Source organism: Pelobates fuscus, chromosome 12 (genome assembly GCF_036172605.1).
Source record: "Pelobates fuscus isolate aPelFus1 chromosome 12, aPelFus1.pri, whole genome shotgun sequence".
Lineage (NCBI taxonomy): Eukaryota > Metazoa > Chordata > Amphibia > Anura > Pelobatidae > Pelobates > Pelobates fuscus.
The window spans coordinates 120,866,055-120,885,563 of NC_086328.1; the positions used below are offsets into that span (position 1 = coordinate 120,866,055).

A 19,509-nucleotide genomic window follows, 5' to 3' on the forward strand; every position below is an offset into this window, starting at 1 on the left:
CAGTGTTGTTTTTTTCCTTTTTCTAAAAACACCTTAGATACAACAGGGTAATCCCTAAAATCCTGGACTGGTAGGGGGTATTTGAGGACTGGGTTGGAAACCACTGCCCTACTACAGCCGCTATCCTGGCAGACCCCAGGATTAGTTTTCAGACTGTTCTTAAACAGTTTGACTACTTTCCCTGGGAGGGCACCACACATTTCTGCTGAACAGGGTCCCAGTATATGCTGTAGCACTGCATATTTGTACAATCTAGAATTTATTTTTACTTTGGGCCCCTAGGAAAAATATTGAAATATTAAGGGCGCCTTGAACCTAATAAGTTTGGGAACCACTGTACTAATCTATAACAATGATTAGCCAACAATTAAAATTCCAACGCAGACTGCCATGATTTTGTTTGCCATTCCAAAGTCTTACTATATCAGAGTGTGATAGGACAGGGATACAATCAGACAGTTTTGCTAGCAAATGTATTGATTTGGAGAAAAATCTATTTAAAATCTCTCTCTCAATTCATCAGCAGATACTCAAAGCCAAGGAACCGAGAGCCAGGGAGAACGGAGGAGACCTTCCACAGGATGTCCCTCTGCTCTCCACCCATAGCAACCACAGCACATGCGCTGTGGTTTATATGGTAGCGTATAGGAACAGAGTGACATCACGTCACATAATTTAGAATTATTTATTATTTATTATTGCCATTTATATAGCGCCAACAGATTCCGTAGCGCTTTACAATATTATGTGAGGGGGATTTAACTATAAATAGGACAATTACAAATGAACTTACAGGAACAATAGGTTGAAGAGGACCCTGCTCAAACGAGCTTACATTCTATAGGAGGTGGGGTGTAAAACATATTAGGACAGGAATTTACACTCAAATAAGGTGGGCTGCCCTTTAGGAGAGGGCAAGAGACAGGTATGTGAGGTAAGGGTTAGTCTTGGAGGCCATAAGCTTTCCTAAAGAGATGGGTTTTAAGGCACTTCTTAAAAGATGCAAGACTAGGGGAGAGTCTGATGGCGGTAGGCAGGCTATTCCATAGGAAGGGAGCCGCCCGCGAGAAGTCCTGCAAGCGCGAGTTGGCCGTACGAGTGCGGACAACGGACAGGAGGTGGTCACGGGCAGAACGGAGAGACCGAGAAGGGACATACCTATGGATCTGTGAGGAGATATAAGAGGGGCTAGAGTTGTTCAGTGCTTTATAGGTGTGAGTTAGTACCTTGAATTGACTCCTATAGCATACAGGAAGCCAATGTAAGGACTGGCAGAGGGGTGAGGTGTGAGAGAAACGACTAGAGAGGAAAATCAATCTAGCAGCAGCATTCATTACGGACTGTAAGGGTGCAGTACGGCTATTGGGAAGACCAATCAGGAGAGGGTTACAATAATCCATGCGGGAAATTACTAGAGCATGGACAAGCTCCTTGGTAGTATCTGGTGCAAGAAAGGGGCGGATGCGGGCTATGTTTTTAAGATGGAATCTGCAGGATTTGGCAACATGCTGGATGTGAGGCTCAAAGGTGAGACCAGAGTCAAGTATGACGCCAAGACAGCGCGCTTGCAAGGATGGACTAATGTTGGTACCACAAACTTGGAGGGAGAGCGAAAGATGAGGATCAGTATTAGGAGGAGGAAAGACAAGGAACTCAGTTTTTGAGAGATTGAGTTTCAGAAAGCGGGAGGACATCCAGTCAGAGATGGAAGAAAGGCAAGCAGTGACACGTTGCAGGACGGCAGGGGAGAGGTCCGGGGAGGAGAGATATAGCTGGGTGTCATCAGCGTACAGGTGGTAGTGAAATCCAAAAGAGGTAATAAGTTTGCCAAGAGAGGCAGTATAAAGAGAAAATAGAAGGGGACCAAGGACGGAGCCTTGGGGAACGCCAACTGAGACAGGGCAAGGGGAGGAGGTATCATTAGAAAAGGAGACACTGAATGAGCGTTGGGAGAGATAAGAGGAAAACCATGAGAGGACAGAGTCACAGAGACCAAGTGATTGAAGAGTTTGAAGAAGGAGAGCATGATCAACGGTGTCAAAGGCCGCTGAGAGGTCAAGAAGAATTAGTATGGAGTAGTGGCCTTTGGATTTAGCTGCGATTAGGTCGTTAGTAACTTTGATAAGGGCAGTCTCTGTAGAGTGGAGAGGGCGGAAGCCAGATTGAAGGGGGTCAAGGAGAGAGTTGGAATTGAGGAAATGAGACACACGGGTAAAGACAAGTCTTTCCAGAAGCTTTGAGGAAAAAGGGAGCAGGGATATGGGACGGTAGTTAGAGGGGGTGGATGGGTCGAGGGATGGTTTTTTTAGTATAGGTACTACAGTGGCATGTTTAAGGTCAGCAGGGACGATGCCAGAAGAGAAGATGAAGGCAAGCTGTCAACGAAGCCAGAGTGTCGTGTCATGGAGGAGGCTTGCCCTGGTTTGGGGAAGTGTCTCCAAGCAGGGCAGATCAGCACAGAACGAAGGGGGAGCATGGGCCAAGTAAAACCATGGCAGTTTCCCTTTAAATGAATGTGTCTGATTTTGCTTGTAATGCCAATAATTGCTCACCAGATGGCAATATTCTCTTATGGTAGTTAGCAGCATGTGAACACATCTTCAGTTTAGTTTGAGAGGGTTACAGGTAAGCAAGCTTTTAAAAGTCTGCTGGTTTTACCTTACATTTTGAAGTCACTTTGAACTAGTAAATAGACCCTCATGTTTGTTAAGGGATAAATCCACCCCCCCAACATCATAGCGGGGGTTATGGAGAAAAAATCCCAAAAAAGTAACTATGGGCTATAAATGTGGGAATTGTCTTTAGTTCAAAATGTTTAGGCCAAATTGATTTTCCAGGTCAGTAATTAAGGCCTGAAAATTAGAATCCCCTCGTCAAATCTCCACAGCTTGTTTTTTTCTTACTAAACCGTGAATTGAAAACCAGATTACTAGGAATAGATGATAAACTCTCCAGCTGAGCTATGCTCACAGCTTGGCTATTTTAATTAGAATTTTCCAATTTTGTTTGTTAAATTGCTGTTTTTTTTTTTGTCAATTTACATTTCATTAAACGGAATGAGGGTAGTTGTAGTCTTTCGGAGATAGAGAGTCAGACTATTGCAATCCCTACACACAGTAGTGTGGGCCTTGTTTAAAGGGCTAAGCTTTTTGACTGGAGGGTTCTCTCGGTAGTGAGTTGTATAAAGGTAAACACCAACCTATAAATAAAATATAAAATTACCAATTTGATTATTTTGGTCTTAGGTTTAAGGAAGGCAGTTATCTCTGTTGGGGCTATTCAATAAGCTGTGAATTACACTTTGGCTATTTTGTACTGAAATTAGAATGTTAAGCTATTCTCAGTTTTTTGTATAACTGTGTGTGTGTGTGAATGCGTGGTGAATAGATGCAGATTCAGAGTTATTTATCTATCAGTAAACTGCTAAATCAAAGCTAAAATTAAAAAAATTCTCCAACTTATTACAGCCGTCATTAAATTTCCACTCCTCGTTTCTTGAAATATTTTTTACATTTAATGAAACTTGATTTTTATTTTAAATTATACTGATTTACTTATTATTTTTTTTGTAGAGATTGTCACTGCTGCACAGCCTAATTTGTCTGTTCCGTGCGATTGTTCTATGTGGAACTGCAGCTGTTGGCTAGTTAGGTTGAGCAGCAGTTAGCCAGATAACCGTAAAATATAACCCAACACCGTGCTCAGCCAGATAAATGTGACCTTTTCTTTAAAAAAAAAAAAAAAAATCAATATATAATAAACTTTTAAAAATGAAATGTGAAAATGTGTTAAAAGTTGTCCTTTAAATCTTGACTATTTTGATCTAAATTTAGCAATTCTTTATTGAATGCTCAACAATTCCCTGTATAAAAAGACTTATTTGATGTTAATCTTTCAAATAGACATAACATAGTTTGTTAGACTACATATAGCGTAACATAACACACTTCATGATAGACTCTACATATAGAATAAGTTAACATTTGTTAGATTGTATCAGTTGTTTAATGAACATAATTCACTGGCGGACTTACAAAATGTGATTTATTTATTTTTTATGTCATATTTTTTAAAGACATAATAAAACAGAGAATTTCCCCATCATACTATATAGCAGATACCAGTGAACTGTAAGTTAGGGGAACATAATGCCATAGAGGGATTCTGCTTTATAAGAAACCCACGCTACTCCATATATGTCTTTTATACTACATGTTATTATTAGTTGGGTATTGTTTTGTAAAAGTGTAGAGTTAAAGGGACATTTTACTGTAAGGGCCGTTCTAGTACCTACATGTCTAGTGCTGCCAGAGATTATTGGGAGTTGCAGTCCCAGGTGAAAGTGATTTTAAATAACGGGCAGATCATAAATATATATTTTGTAAGGTAAATCAACTTAGGTTAGAGTATCCATTTAAAATAGACTATTTCAATAAGGGGATCTAACAAGGTGAGATAAGAATGTCACACGTTTATAAATATATGTGACATGACAGCTGTCAAACCAAACCATGGAGGTCTGTCCCAGATTTGTAATATCCCTGACCTTGCCACCATGATGTAGAACCTTGCGTGAAAGGTTGTGCCCTCTAATATGTAGCATTTATTTGATTAAATTAGGATTCATCCTTTATTGGTTGCTTTTCTTCCTGGAGCATAACTCTCAGTGTTGGGAGATATGCACACGTGAAGGTCAGAAAACCATCTAAGAGCATATTTTTGAGACATGTGGATTTTGACTGGAATGATTTCTGCGGCCAACCAAAGAGGCCGTAAGGATGGCTGCCCCCATACCACACAGTAATGTACTGAAAACAAGTATTTACTTTTATATGTATGCATTGCACAATAATACAGAGGCTATCTAGAATGCATGTTGGCTTTTATTTTAAATAAAAAGGAAAACAAAAAACGAAGTCCCTTTAACCCCTTAAGGACACATGACATGTGTGACATGTCATGATTCCCTTTTATTCCAGAAGTTTGGTCCTTAAGGGGTTAAGAGTATGATTGCATACATCTGTGTCAATTAGTGGATCAATAAAAAAAAAGTACAAATCGTTTGTTCCCCATATTCAGGCAATTGTGGAAACTGACAAGAAAACTAACTTTTAAGTGAACAGTCAAGTTGGAAGAATAGATAAGTTTAATTTTTATAGAATATATATATATATATATATATATATATAACAGTTACAAAAGTGTTAAAAAAAAAAAAAAAAAAAAAAAGCTAATGAAATCTGTGAGCGTTGAAGTTGCTGTTTGGTTTATAAGTGTGTGTGCTGGATCTTGTGTAATATAAATATGTTCCCATGTCATTTGTCAGTTTAGGAGAATGTTCAGAAGCAACGTAAATACAGCAGAACAAAACTAATTTAAAAAATAAAATAAAAAATTGCAAACATTATAGCAACCAAACGCATACCAGTGACCAGAGGATGTAGATAACATACTAACTAGGCACACGCAGCATGGCACTTAATTGGTTAATGTTAACTGTTTGGGTTGAGATGGCCTGTTGCAATGTGAGATAAGTGTCTGCACACAGCACAGCCTATCATTCATCACTGGGGTCTGTGAGTCTCCCAGTGCATTGAGGGGGAACTCATTTACATAGTCCAGGTCTGGGTTTAATTTCACTGCTGGGTCCCACCCCCTGCTAGACACGGATTGGTTGCTTTTCCTGGCAGTATTAGCATACAGACTGTTCACAGTGTGTCAGACAGTTAGACCAAGTTAGTTTGCCGTCAGTGTATCCATCAGGATGTAAGCAGAACTCTCACTTCATTGACATACGAATTCTTGGTTTTAGAATTTTTTCTAAATTATTTTTTTAAGTTGATTATTCCACTCCGTTTCCCCTATTTGGAAGGAGCAGTAGAATATTATTGCAACACCGTGTTTATCTCTTGGATGCTGGGTTTTGTTTTTGTGAGTTTTGCTGCCCAATTCCCACAGTGCTTTCTTGCAAGAGATAAAACAAAAAAATGACTGTGATTTAACCAGTATTCTCCTGCTTTATTTCTGGATTTTTCAAATCTGGGACTTTCGTATGGTTGGAGACTTAAAAAGAGCTGCAAGTAATATGGGATACCTTGTAAAACCTTGGAACTTCAATGATTTTTCAAGAAGGTCCATGCAGATGGTGCATTGTTTCACAGTATAGTTCTATTGAAGTCTGATCCAACTGAGTCTCTTCTCTTCTTCAGCTCTGGTCAACATCAGCATCTATGGCAGGGCTATACAGTTCCACTCTAAAAACTTTGGAGGACCTTACCCTGGACTCTGGCTATGGGGCAGAAGACTCGTGTAGGTCACTCAGCCTCTCATCTTCCAAATCAAATTCCCAGCCACTGGCTTCGTCTCAGCACCGGGCAAATTGGTGGTATTATTCAGGGTCCATGAATAGCAGAAATAGCAGCTGGGACACCATGAATACTGCTCTTACTGAGGACTCTGACCTGGTGGATATGTTCTCAAGATGCCACCGACTGCCTGAACTAGAAGATTTTCCGTGGACGGATGAGGACATTGGAAAGCTCCTTAGAATGGGCAAAGGGGATGAAGGTAGAAGGGATTTTTCTCAGGATGCGATAAGGAGGATGTCCGTCTTGTTGAGGAGACCTCTCATAAGGATATCGAGGGAAGCTCAGCGTCTTAGTGTCCTACATGCCAAGTGCACGCGTTATGAGATCCAGAGTGCCATGAAACTGATCCTCAGCTGGGCACTTTCACAGAGCTGTGCGTTGGCCACTGTCCGAGCCCTATCTCTTTACAGTATGCGTGCAGGGGATGGCCTGAGAAGGGGCAAATCTGCCCGCTGTGGACTCACGCTCTCCGTAGGTAGGTTTTTCAGGTGGATGGTGGACACCAGAATTTCGGTGAGGATACATGAATATGCAGCCATCTGCTTGACTTCTTGCATGGAGAACCTGCTGGACGAGATCAGGACTCGTGTCCTAGCAAGTCATGGAAATGATGGGGTGGAGATATCCCTTGATGTCCTCGATATGGCAATCAATAATGATGCGGAGCTGTGGGGAGTCCTGCAACCTTATGAGCACCTGATTTGTGGCAAAAATGCTAATGGTATGTTCTGGTTTCCATAAATTATATAGTATCAGTGTCCATGGTCGTTGCTGGTGAGCCCTTGTTCTCACAGGCTGACAAAATGAGTCTTAAAGAATATGTCCTTTTACAATTTGTGTATGATTGACACACCTGTACTCAAGCAGCCATATACCGCAAACCTCTGCTGTTGGCAGCCAAATTGCTTATCTAGCATAGAATCTAATCAGAAATTAGTATATAAATACCAGTGAAAGCATTAACAATCTCTAGAACGCCTGTTGTGGACTACAACTCCTATCATGCTGATAGTGCTGATGTGTCAGAACGTATTTACTACTACACTATAAGGGTTCGTCTCTAAACCTGGGGTGCCCAAAGGGTAAATGCCCTGATGTTTTAAAACAACAGCTCCCATGATGCTCTGTCATTTTGAAGTCATTCTAAGTGCAAAGCATCATGGGAGTTGAAGTTCTACAACATCTGGAGATCTATCTTTTGGGCATCCCTGCTCTAACGTGACTTTGGGAAATGTAATCCGAATTGAAAAACTAAAATTGCTGATCTGGACAATTTGCCTCCTCTGCAATAGTCACAGCTTATTTATTTAGATAATTTTGTCTCCGTTTTGTGATTCAGATTTAATTCCCGAAAAAGAAGAGTTTGGTGAATCACCTTCTAGCACTCTTATCTATCTGTCTTAATATCTTTTAAAGGTATATCAAAGTGTGGTGTGTGAGTTTAATTTTGGTTTCCTTTAGGGATAAAAAAAAAAAGCATGTTAATTTTGTTAGAGCATCATGGTTGTTCTAAAAGGCAGTTGATGGAAAGTTACAGACTAACTACTCCCGATCCAAGGTTCTTAGTACATAGCCAGACACGAAGAATATATGTGATACTGTCTGCCTGCTGTGGAATTTTCTATATGAACGATGGTCAAAATTAGGAATGTAACAAGGGGCATATGGACATCCTAGGGCAGAGTTCTAAAAGGGAGCAGTCACCATGGAAACCAATAAACTGTACTTACTGATTGTTCCACTTTTTAGAAATTTCTCTACAATCAGTGTCTGAAGGCTATTCTTTTAAAGTGTCATTGATAAAGTGGACGTCTGAGTATTGACCTTAAAAAGGTTATCACTAATTCAGTGTCAGACACTCCATGTATGGTCTGTAGGGACTGCACAAAGCTGCTCTTTGATAGTCTGTAACGGTATCCCTGGTTAAGGGTCAGAAAATGCAAGTTCACTTCCCGCTGATAAAATAATATCAAAGTATTTAACCATGAAAGGTACGTTTAGCATGTCGCTATTTTGTTTTGAATATGTTTATTTGAGACGCATAAAAGCGTAGGCAGACATTTTATGAATTGCTGAAGGTAACATATGGTTGCCTGCGCAGAGGCATATCAGTCAGAAGAAACAAGCAATAAAGTAAATTGGATGTACATAGACTTTGCGAGATTTGATATAGCAAGGGCATTCAACAGGCATATTAACGCAATATACAGGCTGTTTAGTCATCCGAGCCATACCTATGTCTAACTATGCGTGCGATGGCGCTTTCTGTATGAATTGTCTTATACTTAATGAAATATACATGCAGTTAAGTAAATTAAGCGTACATAAACTTTGCGAGGTTTTTTTTTGCTTTAAAGAAATCCTAAAAAAAAACATAGCAATAGTACTGATAAACATTGACTTTGCGACATGTGGTATATCAAGGGCATTTGACAGGTATATTAACGCATTTTACAGGCTTGTTAGTCATCTGGGCAATACCCACATCTAACTATGCGTGCGATGGCGCTTTCAGCGTGGGTAGCCATATACATAGTTTAATAAACAGGCAAATAATAAAATTAAATGTACATAAACTTCGTGAGAGTTGTTTTTGTTTCAGATAAAACCTAAAAATCTATCTAACTGCGGGTAGTTAACCAAGAAAACGTGTCAGTACTGCTCCTGGTAGCATTGCGCCCAGCTTAAAAGCTCTCTTTATATCTAGCTGACGTGGAGTCAGCATGTTAGCATGATGCAGCTTAAACACTTGTCCTATACCAGTTGTTGCCTGTGCATAGGCATGTCTATCATGTCGGTTAATGTACGGCGACCTGGCATGATATATCTGAGTATGTGTTTCGTAGTCTTCCCTACTAGGGCATAGTGTATGCTTTGTGGTTCTCCTCGCTAGTACTATACAGCAGAGTATGCTTAACCATAATGTAAATATGCAATTGTTCTCGTGCTTTGGTCTCTAAGGGCATTGCTGCTTGTCAGGCTTAATATGCTGTAGATAAAACTGCTGTGCAAAGATACATAATGGGCTATCTGGTTAGCTAGTATGCGCATGTCGCTATTTTGAATAGATCCCAATTTAATGGCAATTATTTCACTGACCTTAGAAGAATGAAAGAGATTAAACCAGGTAGTCTCTTTAATATGTTGCTTTCATGAAATGCAGTCTTCCTTCTCGTATTTCGATGAATTAACTAAATTGTGATGAACTTTCTAACATGAGATTTTGAAGAGGTTGTGTCCTGGATTCTTGTAAATAACAGAATAACTGCATAGATCTATAGCTATGCAAAGTATCACATCCTAGTGAATGGGTCTCTACTGGCATTGTAGAAAGAAACACAACTGGCCGACCACTAGACTTGTGCATTCGGTTTCAAACCGATTGCGATTAGGCCAGATTTTGGGTGATCTTCAGCTCTTACAAATTCCATAACTCTGAAACGATATACGAGAGAATCACAAAACAAAATAAACAGACCATGAACAAACCACTTCATTTGGACAAACTGTTTTATTAGTTCTGTTTATATATTCAATCCTTTTTTTCTCCTCTGTTACTTCTTCACACTTGATCTGTTAACCAAATGGTGAGATAATGCACCTATTAGTGTACTGCAAAATATACACATATTTATATAATGTAATTGTTTTGCAGTACTTTGGCCCATTTTCATGACTTTTATTCTGTCCAAATAGTTGTTCACAAAACTTTTATTTATTTATTTCCCCCCCAGACTAATCAAATCGGCTGTGCACAAGTTTACTGACAGCTATCTGAGCTATTTTAAGCTAAATTTTGAATTGAAGGTCCATATACCATAATTTACTGTTCAGGGAGGCTTGTGGCCTTCCAGAGTAACCCCTACCTCACATACCTGTCCATTGCTCTCTCCTAAGAGGCAACACTCTACTCTCTCCTCCTGCCTCACTCCCACTTTCTTTGATTGCTATCTCCTGTCCTATTGTGTTTTATACCCCACTTCCTCTAGACTGTAATCTCGTTTGAGCAGGGTCCTTATCAACATATTGGTTCTGTAACACTTTGTAATTTTCTCATTTATTGTTAAATCCCAATGCCAATAATAATAATAATTAATAAATGGCGATTAACTCCATTGGAGATACAGGGAGCTGCAAAAAAGCATGTTGTTAGCACAATTTGATACACAAGTTTGAATCTGCCAGTAGAACATAATTTGTCTGTTTGAAGTAGCTCAGTCAGTTAATATACCAACTCCCTGTAGAATCGTTTTTAACCTCTTAAGGACCAAACTTCTGGAATAAAAGGGAATCATGACATGTCACACATGTCATGTGTCCTTAAGGGGTTAAACTTTAGGGTTGTCGGGTCTGCTGAAAGAATGGCCACCTCAATGTTGAGAAATACCTGTTTCAGGAAGTCTTACTTCAAATAAGTGAACATTAAAATCTATCCTTCCTGATTAAAAAAAAAAAAAAAAAATTTAAAAAAAAATTGAATATGATTATACACCTAAAACTTAATTCTACATGTAGAGCTTTTCCCTGCAATAATCAGAAAGTGCTTTCCATTGGTTTCTGTGACGGTTGCTCAAACTTTTACCACTTCACTGTAGAATTGTTCATAAAACACATGGCACAGTGAAACGGGAAAATGACACTGCCTGGGTCCTGGTGGATATTCATGTATGGTAATTAAAAAGATGACTGTTACGGTGACATATGGTGGGTGCAGAGCCATCTCTTGTCCTGCCAGCACAGCCTTACTCAGTCTTTTGTATGCCTCACGGTTTGCATACATTAACATCTCTCAGATTTATTAGTGGAGCTAAGCGAGAGACCCTCTTGGGATGTTAGTGGTGGGGAAAGTCAATCAACATAATGCTCCCTTTCTCCTGAGTTTATCGCCTCCTGCAGACACACTTACAATCCCTTTCTATGTGCTGTCTCTGCTCTCCCAGGGGTATTTCGAAATCTCTGCCTTTTACTAGAGATTCTTGCAAAATATATTGTTTGCTAAAACATTTATTGATTACTTCTCTTCACCATTTCTCTTTAAATTACATAAACCTTTAAATGTCTTATGTACTGGTGATAATCACCTTTTTTTATGCATTCTATTCTACCTAAATAGTTGTTGTACTTGTAAAAAAAAATTAAAACAAAATGAGGCAGGTATTGCCATAAAGGAAAACCCCAACTGTTTAAAACCGCAGAACCCATGATGCTTTGTAAAGCATCATATAAGTTCTGTATCTGTAACATATTCCTCCTCACCTTGCGGTATCTGCACCCAGCAGCCGTGCGTCTGTATAACTAACACTTGCAGCATGTTGATGGACACCGGCCAATGCGGATCCATGGCTAATTATACCCCCACGTTCGCCCACGTTGTTGACGACGTCGAGGTGCACGTGACGTCAAGTGGGAGAAGCGTGCGCACGTTCTGGGGACAAAGATCCCGGCCAATCAGAAAGGTAATACATGTATTTAAACTCATAATTACCCTTCCTCTTTGCTCTGTCATGATTTCCATAGTGGTTGTCCGAGACTGTGTTCCTGAACAGTTATATTCTGTTTTTTGACTTTGGCTTCGTTTTTGACTTCCCTGTATTCTGGTATCCCTGACTTCTGGCTTTCCCTTATCGTTGTGTCTTTTTCTGTATCCCCTGACCTCAGCAAGTATCCTGACTATTCTTTGGTACGTTCAGTCCGGCCATTCTAAGGCCCGGTAATACGTTACCTATTAGTCTTTACAGTGACACCATTCTACGTGCTGGATCAAGTAGTATCTCCCATTTGTCTCTCTGTAGGAAATCCCCCTAAAACTCTTTTTTTCTATAATAACCAAATTATTTGTGTGCGTACAAGTATATAACAGACGTTCACATCAATGAAACTCAACAGCAATGTGCAGGGGCTAAAGGGACTGGACCCCCAACTAGAGTCCAGAAAATCCCGGTTCTCATTTTGTTACTCCAGAGAGAGAGAACACTTACAATTACCTAATTTGCGTCACTTTCATGCTCCATATTTAGAGTTAATTCCAACGTAGGGATATTGTTGTGGGTGCAGGTTACTTAATGCACTGGAGTGAAGGGTTAATGAAGGACTTGGCATTAATACAGCAGGTTTGGAATTTATAAATATAGGTTTCTAAAATACTCCACATTTGTTGAAAGATTTGATTTCCCAAGTAAGGTTGTACTTGTGCATAGTACAGGGAGGGGTTTTGAAATGGGTCATAAAATGTACCTTTGGGCTAAATGCGGCTCTGTTACCCTTTAGCCCTCTTTCCAAACTTTGTGAGCATCACATTAAGATAAAGTCTTTTTATGAAATGCTCAAAAAGACCATGTTGGAATTTAACAGAAATTACAACGAAGTCGAAGGATATCATAAGACAAAAGTTGGGACTACTCTGTCTTATAGTAAATGCCTGGCTTGACAAATCTTGACAAAAAGTGTAGCTGCCCCTCTTAGGTTTCATCACTTCCAATAGCCATCACTAGCTGGTGATAAATAAGACATTGTCTTACTCATCGAAAGATAATATCTATGGAGGATCCCTCAGTCTTGTGTGATCCTCCATAGACGTGTGATGTTCCTACACACATGCGCAAGAGTATAACACTGACATGGGCTCTTGGTAGATCAAGTGCCAGGAGGTGGAGATCGAAGATGTTGGCGTCTGGGGGGATCATAAGGTAAGAATAACTCAACATAGCTGAAACGGTTATATCACCACTGGGGGTCTTTGCAAAATATGCAGAGACCCCAGAAGGTGGCAGAGCCCCTGATCGTTTTGCTACTCACAATGCCCCTATCATTGTGTTTCTATACTACAATGAATGTGTTTAGAATGTGTTCTACACTTTCATTTACATAAATGGTCATTAATTCCTGTTAAAATATCTTGCAATAGCCTCAATCCTGGACACAACCCCTAAAATAAAAAGGTGCATGCTGATTTTAGGTGTTGTCACCAGGATATTATCCATTAGAAATATTTGGGTGTCAGGGATTTGCAGTTCTGTAACATCCGGGGTCTCTCTGGCCAATCTAGATTATTCAAGGGTCTCTTAAAGGGTTACCAAATACAGTAGGGGTGGTTCAGCCATTTTCAGACCATATTGTGTAATCTCTTAGCTTCTAACCACCTTTTCATATGCCATAACTTTTTTTTTTTTATATATAACCATGTGTACTATTTTTTGGGATATTGATTGATAGACAGAGCAACATAGAGAGATACTTCTGTATCCAGATAATTATTAAAGAATGCATGTTTTGGTTGGGTATATTGAGAGGATAAGACAATCTGGGTACACTGAATTTTCAACCTTTACCCACGAGACTCTGGAGAAATAATTATGAAGATTTTCACTTATCTTCTGTTTACACAGAGATCATGTTCCAAGAAATCTTTTATTCTACACGCCGGGCTGACTAGCTCTGACTACACCACTGAATCATTACAGTGTGATCATAAAATCGATGGTGTCATGTTTATGCTGCCAAACAGCTACATCTCGTCACTTTAAACTGTAAAAATATCCACTTAAAACAAAAATCTAGTTTTGCAAAGTACACAACAGCTCGTATATATTTGTTATTTTTATAAGGGAACAAAAAGTGTTCCACATCACCATTTGCTCATATAACCAAGTTGGCTTTACAAGGTATCACTGTGACACACACACACACACACACGCATATACACACACACACACACACGCATCTACACCGACACACACACACACACACACACACGCATCTACACCGACACACACATGCATCTACACCGACACACACATGCATCTACACCGACACACACGCACACACATGCATCTACACCGACACACGCGCACACACACACACACATGCATATACACCGACGCACACACACACACATGCATATACACCGACACACACACACACACTGATACACACAGATACACAACTTAACTGCAGATACACACTCTGATTACATATAGATACAGATACACACTATCATACAGATACCCTGATGCACAACTTGACGCACATGCAGATACACTGACACACACACACACTAACTACGTATAGATACACACGCTGACACGCATGCAGATACACACACTGACTATATACAGATGCACAAATATACACACTGACACCTACACATACAGATACATAGACATATACTGACACACTCACAGACATACTGACACGTGCTCAGACACACACATACACTGACAGACATACTGACACACACACTCAGACACACATGCAAAATCTACACTTTGACAGCCACCCTACACATTCTTACCTTTTGCTGGAGGGTGGCTTCACAGGGGTCCAGTGTGCTGGCTCTCCCGACCTGGCCCCCTTCGCACTGCTTCTTCTAAGGGTTCTCCCTTGCGCGGCTCTGCACTAGCTGGGAGGAAGTGACCGTCACTTCCTCCCACATACTGGCAAAAAGCAAGGGTCCCGGTCGCGCTGTTAAAGGGCCACCTTTACAAATGCCCACTGAGTGGCCCTAACAGCATGGGCCACCCGATGGGCCCCCTTAGTGTGCGGCCCCACATGGGGCAGATGGGGCTCATAGTGAGCTTGCACTGTGGGAACAGATAGGGGTTACAGGCTCGCTTCCACCATATTGTAAGCCACTCTCCAGGTGCTACCAGCTCCTCTAGGCCTATGAACATATTGCAGAATCAACACCTGCCAAGCAATGGTCTCTGGACCTCCACTGTAATATCTCTAAACAACAACGAGAGAGCATAATCTCTTCCTCTAAAAAACTAATCAAATAGGCCACTTTATTGGAACAGAAGAAGAAGGAACTATATAGGTGGTATATGGTACCAACCCGCATACCTAAATTATACCCTCACACATCCCCTTTATGTTGGAGATGTGGGATGGAAGAAGGAACGGTTCTCCATATATGGTGGCTATGTAACAGGCTGATGATTTTGGAAATTGATCCATTAGAATCTATGATTGAACACATCACTACCACCACTTTGCCTTTTGAACCAATGGCTTACCTACTAGTGGGCATACCCTGGATAATTCCCACAGCCACACTAAAACTAATTTATCACATATTTTTGACGGCGCAACGCTTAATTGATAGAGCCTGGAAATCTTCTAAGCCCCCGACCATATATGCCTTTATACAGGACCTAGGCAACCAACAGATTTACCAAAACTGCTACAGTGGTCTTTTTGCTCTCACGACACATACAGGGGAGGCATGGGAGCTATGGCGTAACTGGAGAGCGGCTAGCCTTGATACTAGCCCTGATAGTCGACAAACAGACTAGATGTAAGTTGCGCGGGGCCAAAGGTATTAAAAGTATCAAAGTTATCAGATGTAACAAATGTATTAAAAATACAGAATGTCATGTTGGAGCGTGCAAGGGATCAAGGCGAGATGCACTATACACTGTACTGGGACACTGGAGAAAATGCTTGTCTAAGCTGTGGAATACAGATTTGTTAAAGTATATATTGCTGATCAACCTGGAAACGTTTTCCCTCCCCCTCCCCCCCCCCCCTTTTTTCATTTCTGTACCCTCTCCCTTGATATTTTCTGTGATGGAAATCTAATAAAAATTGGAGAGAAAAAAAAGCCAACGTGATAGTGAATAAGCCTCAGACTCTGTCAAGATGTGCCATCAACTGATTTAAACCTTATAGAGTGTGTAGGGAACTGACAGGGTCTGAGCCAGGGTGCTTTAACTGTACCGGAACAAAACACCAGATTCCCAAAGTAGTAGAATAAAGGAAAAAAGATCCAGGCACTCTTTGGTTCAAGATAGACACTTTATTAGAACCACAGGAACGTTTCGACTATCTAGGTTCTAATAAAGTGCCTATCTTGAACCAAGGAGTGCCTTTTTTCCTTTATCCACTGATTTAAAGGCAATTCAAAAATAATGTTCTTTGTAATCATTTCCCTTTAACGTTTCAGATTATATTGACATGTTGGCATTCCATAATGTTGACTATAGCGCTAGTCTACCCAAATGATGTCTTACAGTCTAGTAGCAAACACGGCTCTGAGAGAGTAAAATTCCTGCCATTTTTTAGATCGTGTTATCTGGTCTCTGGAGAGGCTTAAAGCATGAATATCTTCATTGCAATGGATGTTTCTTGGACTAATCCCACTTACCACACACCGTGTGGATTTATTTTGTGGAACACGGTAAAACTACAAAGCAAGAAAAAAAAAATCCTTAAATTGGTCAGATCAGCTTCCTCCAAGAATTTAATGATTTGTCTGAAGCATTTATTTTAAAAAGTCAAGCATTTGAGACTCACCTCCCCCCTCCCCCTCTCTCCCAATGATTTGATAGGTCTTCTGTCTAAAAGTACAGAAACTCACTCCTGGTAAATTCTCCTCTTGCCGTCAGATTCTAAAAGTCCTAATATAAGATATTTTTGGTTAAAGTAATCTAACTGTCCATTATTAGAGGCCAGAGTTTTGTTGTTTAAACTCGTGACACTTTAGCATATTGACTACCTTCATTTAGGGTTTTTAATCATTGTTTGAATGATTAGTAAATTATGAAGTAAGAGTTACATAGCGTCAAGAAACGTTATTACCTTTCATAAAATACAAATTTTTAAAGGGGGTTTATCAGAATGAATGGTGTGCGGCGGTGGGTTGGGGATACATATCTAACTGATACATTTCTATTACTTTTGCTAAAACTAGATGATATATTTTCCTCTTGGTTTCCTGAGGCCTATCTTTCTTTTAATATCTTTGAGGACCAGTTGGAGAAATTTCACTTCAACCAGGTTTAGCTCACCAGAACATTTTCAGGGAACAAATATAAAGAGTCCTTGGTACTCTATTGTGGTTGTTTAATAGTTCTGAAAAATTACATAAGGGTAAATCCAAATAACCTGAATAGGGTTAAAATCAAGATTTTTATCGCCAATGAGGCTTGTTTTTTTTTTTGTTTTTTTTTAATTCTTTGTTTTATTGAGGCATTGAAAGGATACATGACAGGCATTACAGAGTTATAGTAAGTTTCATACAAGCTTGGTAAACGAAGATAGGAGAGAACTCCTAGCAAAATCTGCCTCTTTTTTTTTTTTTTAAGAAGATAAACAAGAACAGTTAAGCATTGTATGGCAAACACAAGCCTGAAGACAATTCACATGCGTTTAGTCAGCAATAACAGGTGTTAGCATTACATGGAAAATCATTTAAGTAGTATATGATTCTAACTTTGCTTGGTGGATGTACTGCACTTAGTAGTAACCGTGCTATAACATAGAGTTAACATACTATGTGGCCTCAGACGTTCACTATAAGTAATACGCATGCCCTGACTTTTAGTTAAGCAAGCTTGGAGGGGTCCGTATAATATCGTTAGTGAGGAACATGCTAGGGTAGAATTGCATATAATCTAGTGTTTCACGCTGAGGTAGGTAGACAACAAATACATATGTTTAAACTTAGTTTAAGCTATAGCTATCAAATGCTAGGTTTCACGTTCTCACCCCCACCGCTCATCCAGTCAGGGTTATTAAAGCTAAATCTGTGGGACAGAGAGACTTGCTTTCAAAGTGTCCTCATATGTCTCTTGGTAGTCTTTGCGTGTCGGCCGCCCATGTGTGGTGTGACTCCGTCTGTGTCGCCTGGTAGGCGCCGTGCGGCTGACCCAGAGTAGCGTGCGGTTCTCAGCAGGGTATTTCAGGATCTTGGTGAGTCGTGGTAGTGGCGAGTTGCGGTTCCTGATCCTGTGGTCTGTGCCATTTAGCTTGTTTTGCCTGCTATGCTTCTCTCTCCGCTGCCTGTCGCGGCCCTGTTCTTCGTGCAGCCTCGGCCCAGTCTCAGCTTCTGAAGATGATCGGTTCGGTAGGGCACGAGGGTGCAGGTGGGTGAATGGCTGCAGTTGTGGTCTGCGCTGCTTTTGCCTGTTCCCCGTCCTGTCTGCTGCAGATGCGGGTGAGTGAGCAGTGGTGCCTCTGATCTCGGTGCCATCACACGCGGCTTCCGCCATTTTAAATGCAGTGTTCAAGTTGCGGAACGGGCGGCCTTGTTGCTGCACCTTGGATGCTTTGCTGCGGTTGGGGCTCGAGGGTGAGGACCGGGATCTCCCCCCCGGTCCACAAGGGGGGAACGGGGCCGGTTCCCTGCGGGTCTGGCTCTTGGCCGAGCTCCGATGGGCGGGACAGTGGAGCAGCGGCCGTCCGCTCCACTCACCGCCGGAGTAGGCCTCGTTTGTGCCAGCGAGGATTGTTCCTCCAGGGGACTGAAGCCCGTTGGGCCAGCCTCTCCCTGGATCCACTGCTCTCCACCCGTTGAGGACCGTCGCCGCTGGACGCTTTTTGTGTCAGAAAAATCTCGGTTTCGTAGCTGATTTTATATTAAGTTGCTGGAGCTGGTCTTACTTGCGACCGTCCAGCTCGGCGGCCCGGCCCCGCCCCCCAATGAGGCTTGTTCACTAAACTATGAGTTGCGGGAGCCAGGGAATTATACCCTTTAGACCAAAATAATGAATTTGGGTAACAGCAGACTTGGAGAATTGTTCTTCCAGTGTAGTTTCATGCTCTAAAATGTGTAATTTTCTTGGTAAATATCAACAATTATCAGTTTTGTCAATAAATCTCTAAATCTTATCTTGGTAAGGTCTCTCAAGTTGTGTCAAAAATACAAAGTTTATTGAGCATTCTAATCCTAGATTCACACGAATCCTTTTAAACCTGTTAGATAAAACTGAATTTTCAGAAAATCTATACATAATAAAATCTTTAGAGTGTAAATGCAATTAAGCCGGGCCCTCGTTGAGTGTTACACCCATACATTTAAGCATTGTACAGGGCTACAGACTATGTAGGCTTCTTTATAATAATTCTAGGTTTGCACTTCTTCATAAATAACCTCTATCTATCTTTGTTTCTGATTTGAACCTGCTGTGTCTCTTGTTCCCCTTCGTATAATATCATGTTATAAAAATCTTGTTCTCCCCTCATTACTTATTGATATTGTATCAATGTCTGCCTCGTGTTGCTGAAACCGCTAGCTGGAGCGCATCTTCAACCCAGATGTTTAAAGCCCAGCAGGGCGTTGGCCGAACATTTTCCAAAACTCTATTTGAACGATATGAAAGTAATTAGTCTGATTTGGGAACAGAGTAGCTTCTGAGTCTAA

General features: G+C 40.7%; 1 protein-coding gene across 1 annotated transcript in view; it reads left to right on the plus strand.

The window, feature by feature from the left end:
* The first annotated feature begins 5,758 nt into the window (after positions 1-5,758).
* Positions 5,759-19,509, plus strand: part of ABTB2 (ankyrin repeat and BTB domain containing 2) — a 147,466-nt gene continuing 133,715 nt past the window's right edge. The window contains exon 1 of the mRNA XM_063438123.1: positions 5,759-7,089. Coding sequence (XP_063294193.1) covers positions 6,231-7,089 — 859 coding nt within the window. The 5' untranslated portion in view covers positions 5,759-6,230. The remainder of the gene's footprint in view (positions 7,090-19,509) is intronic.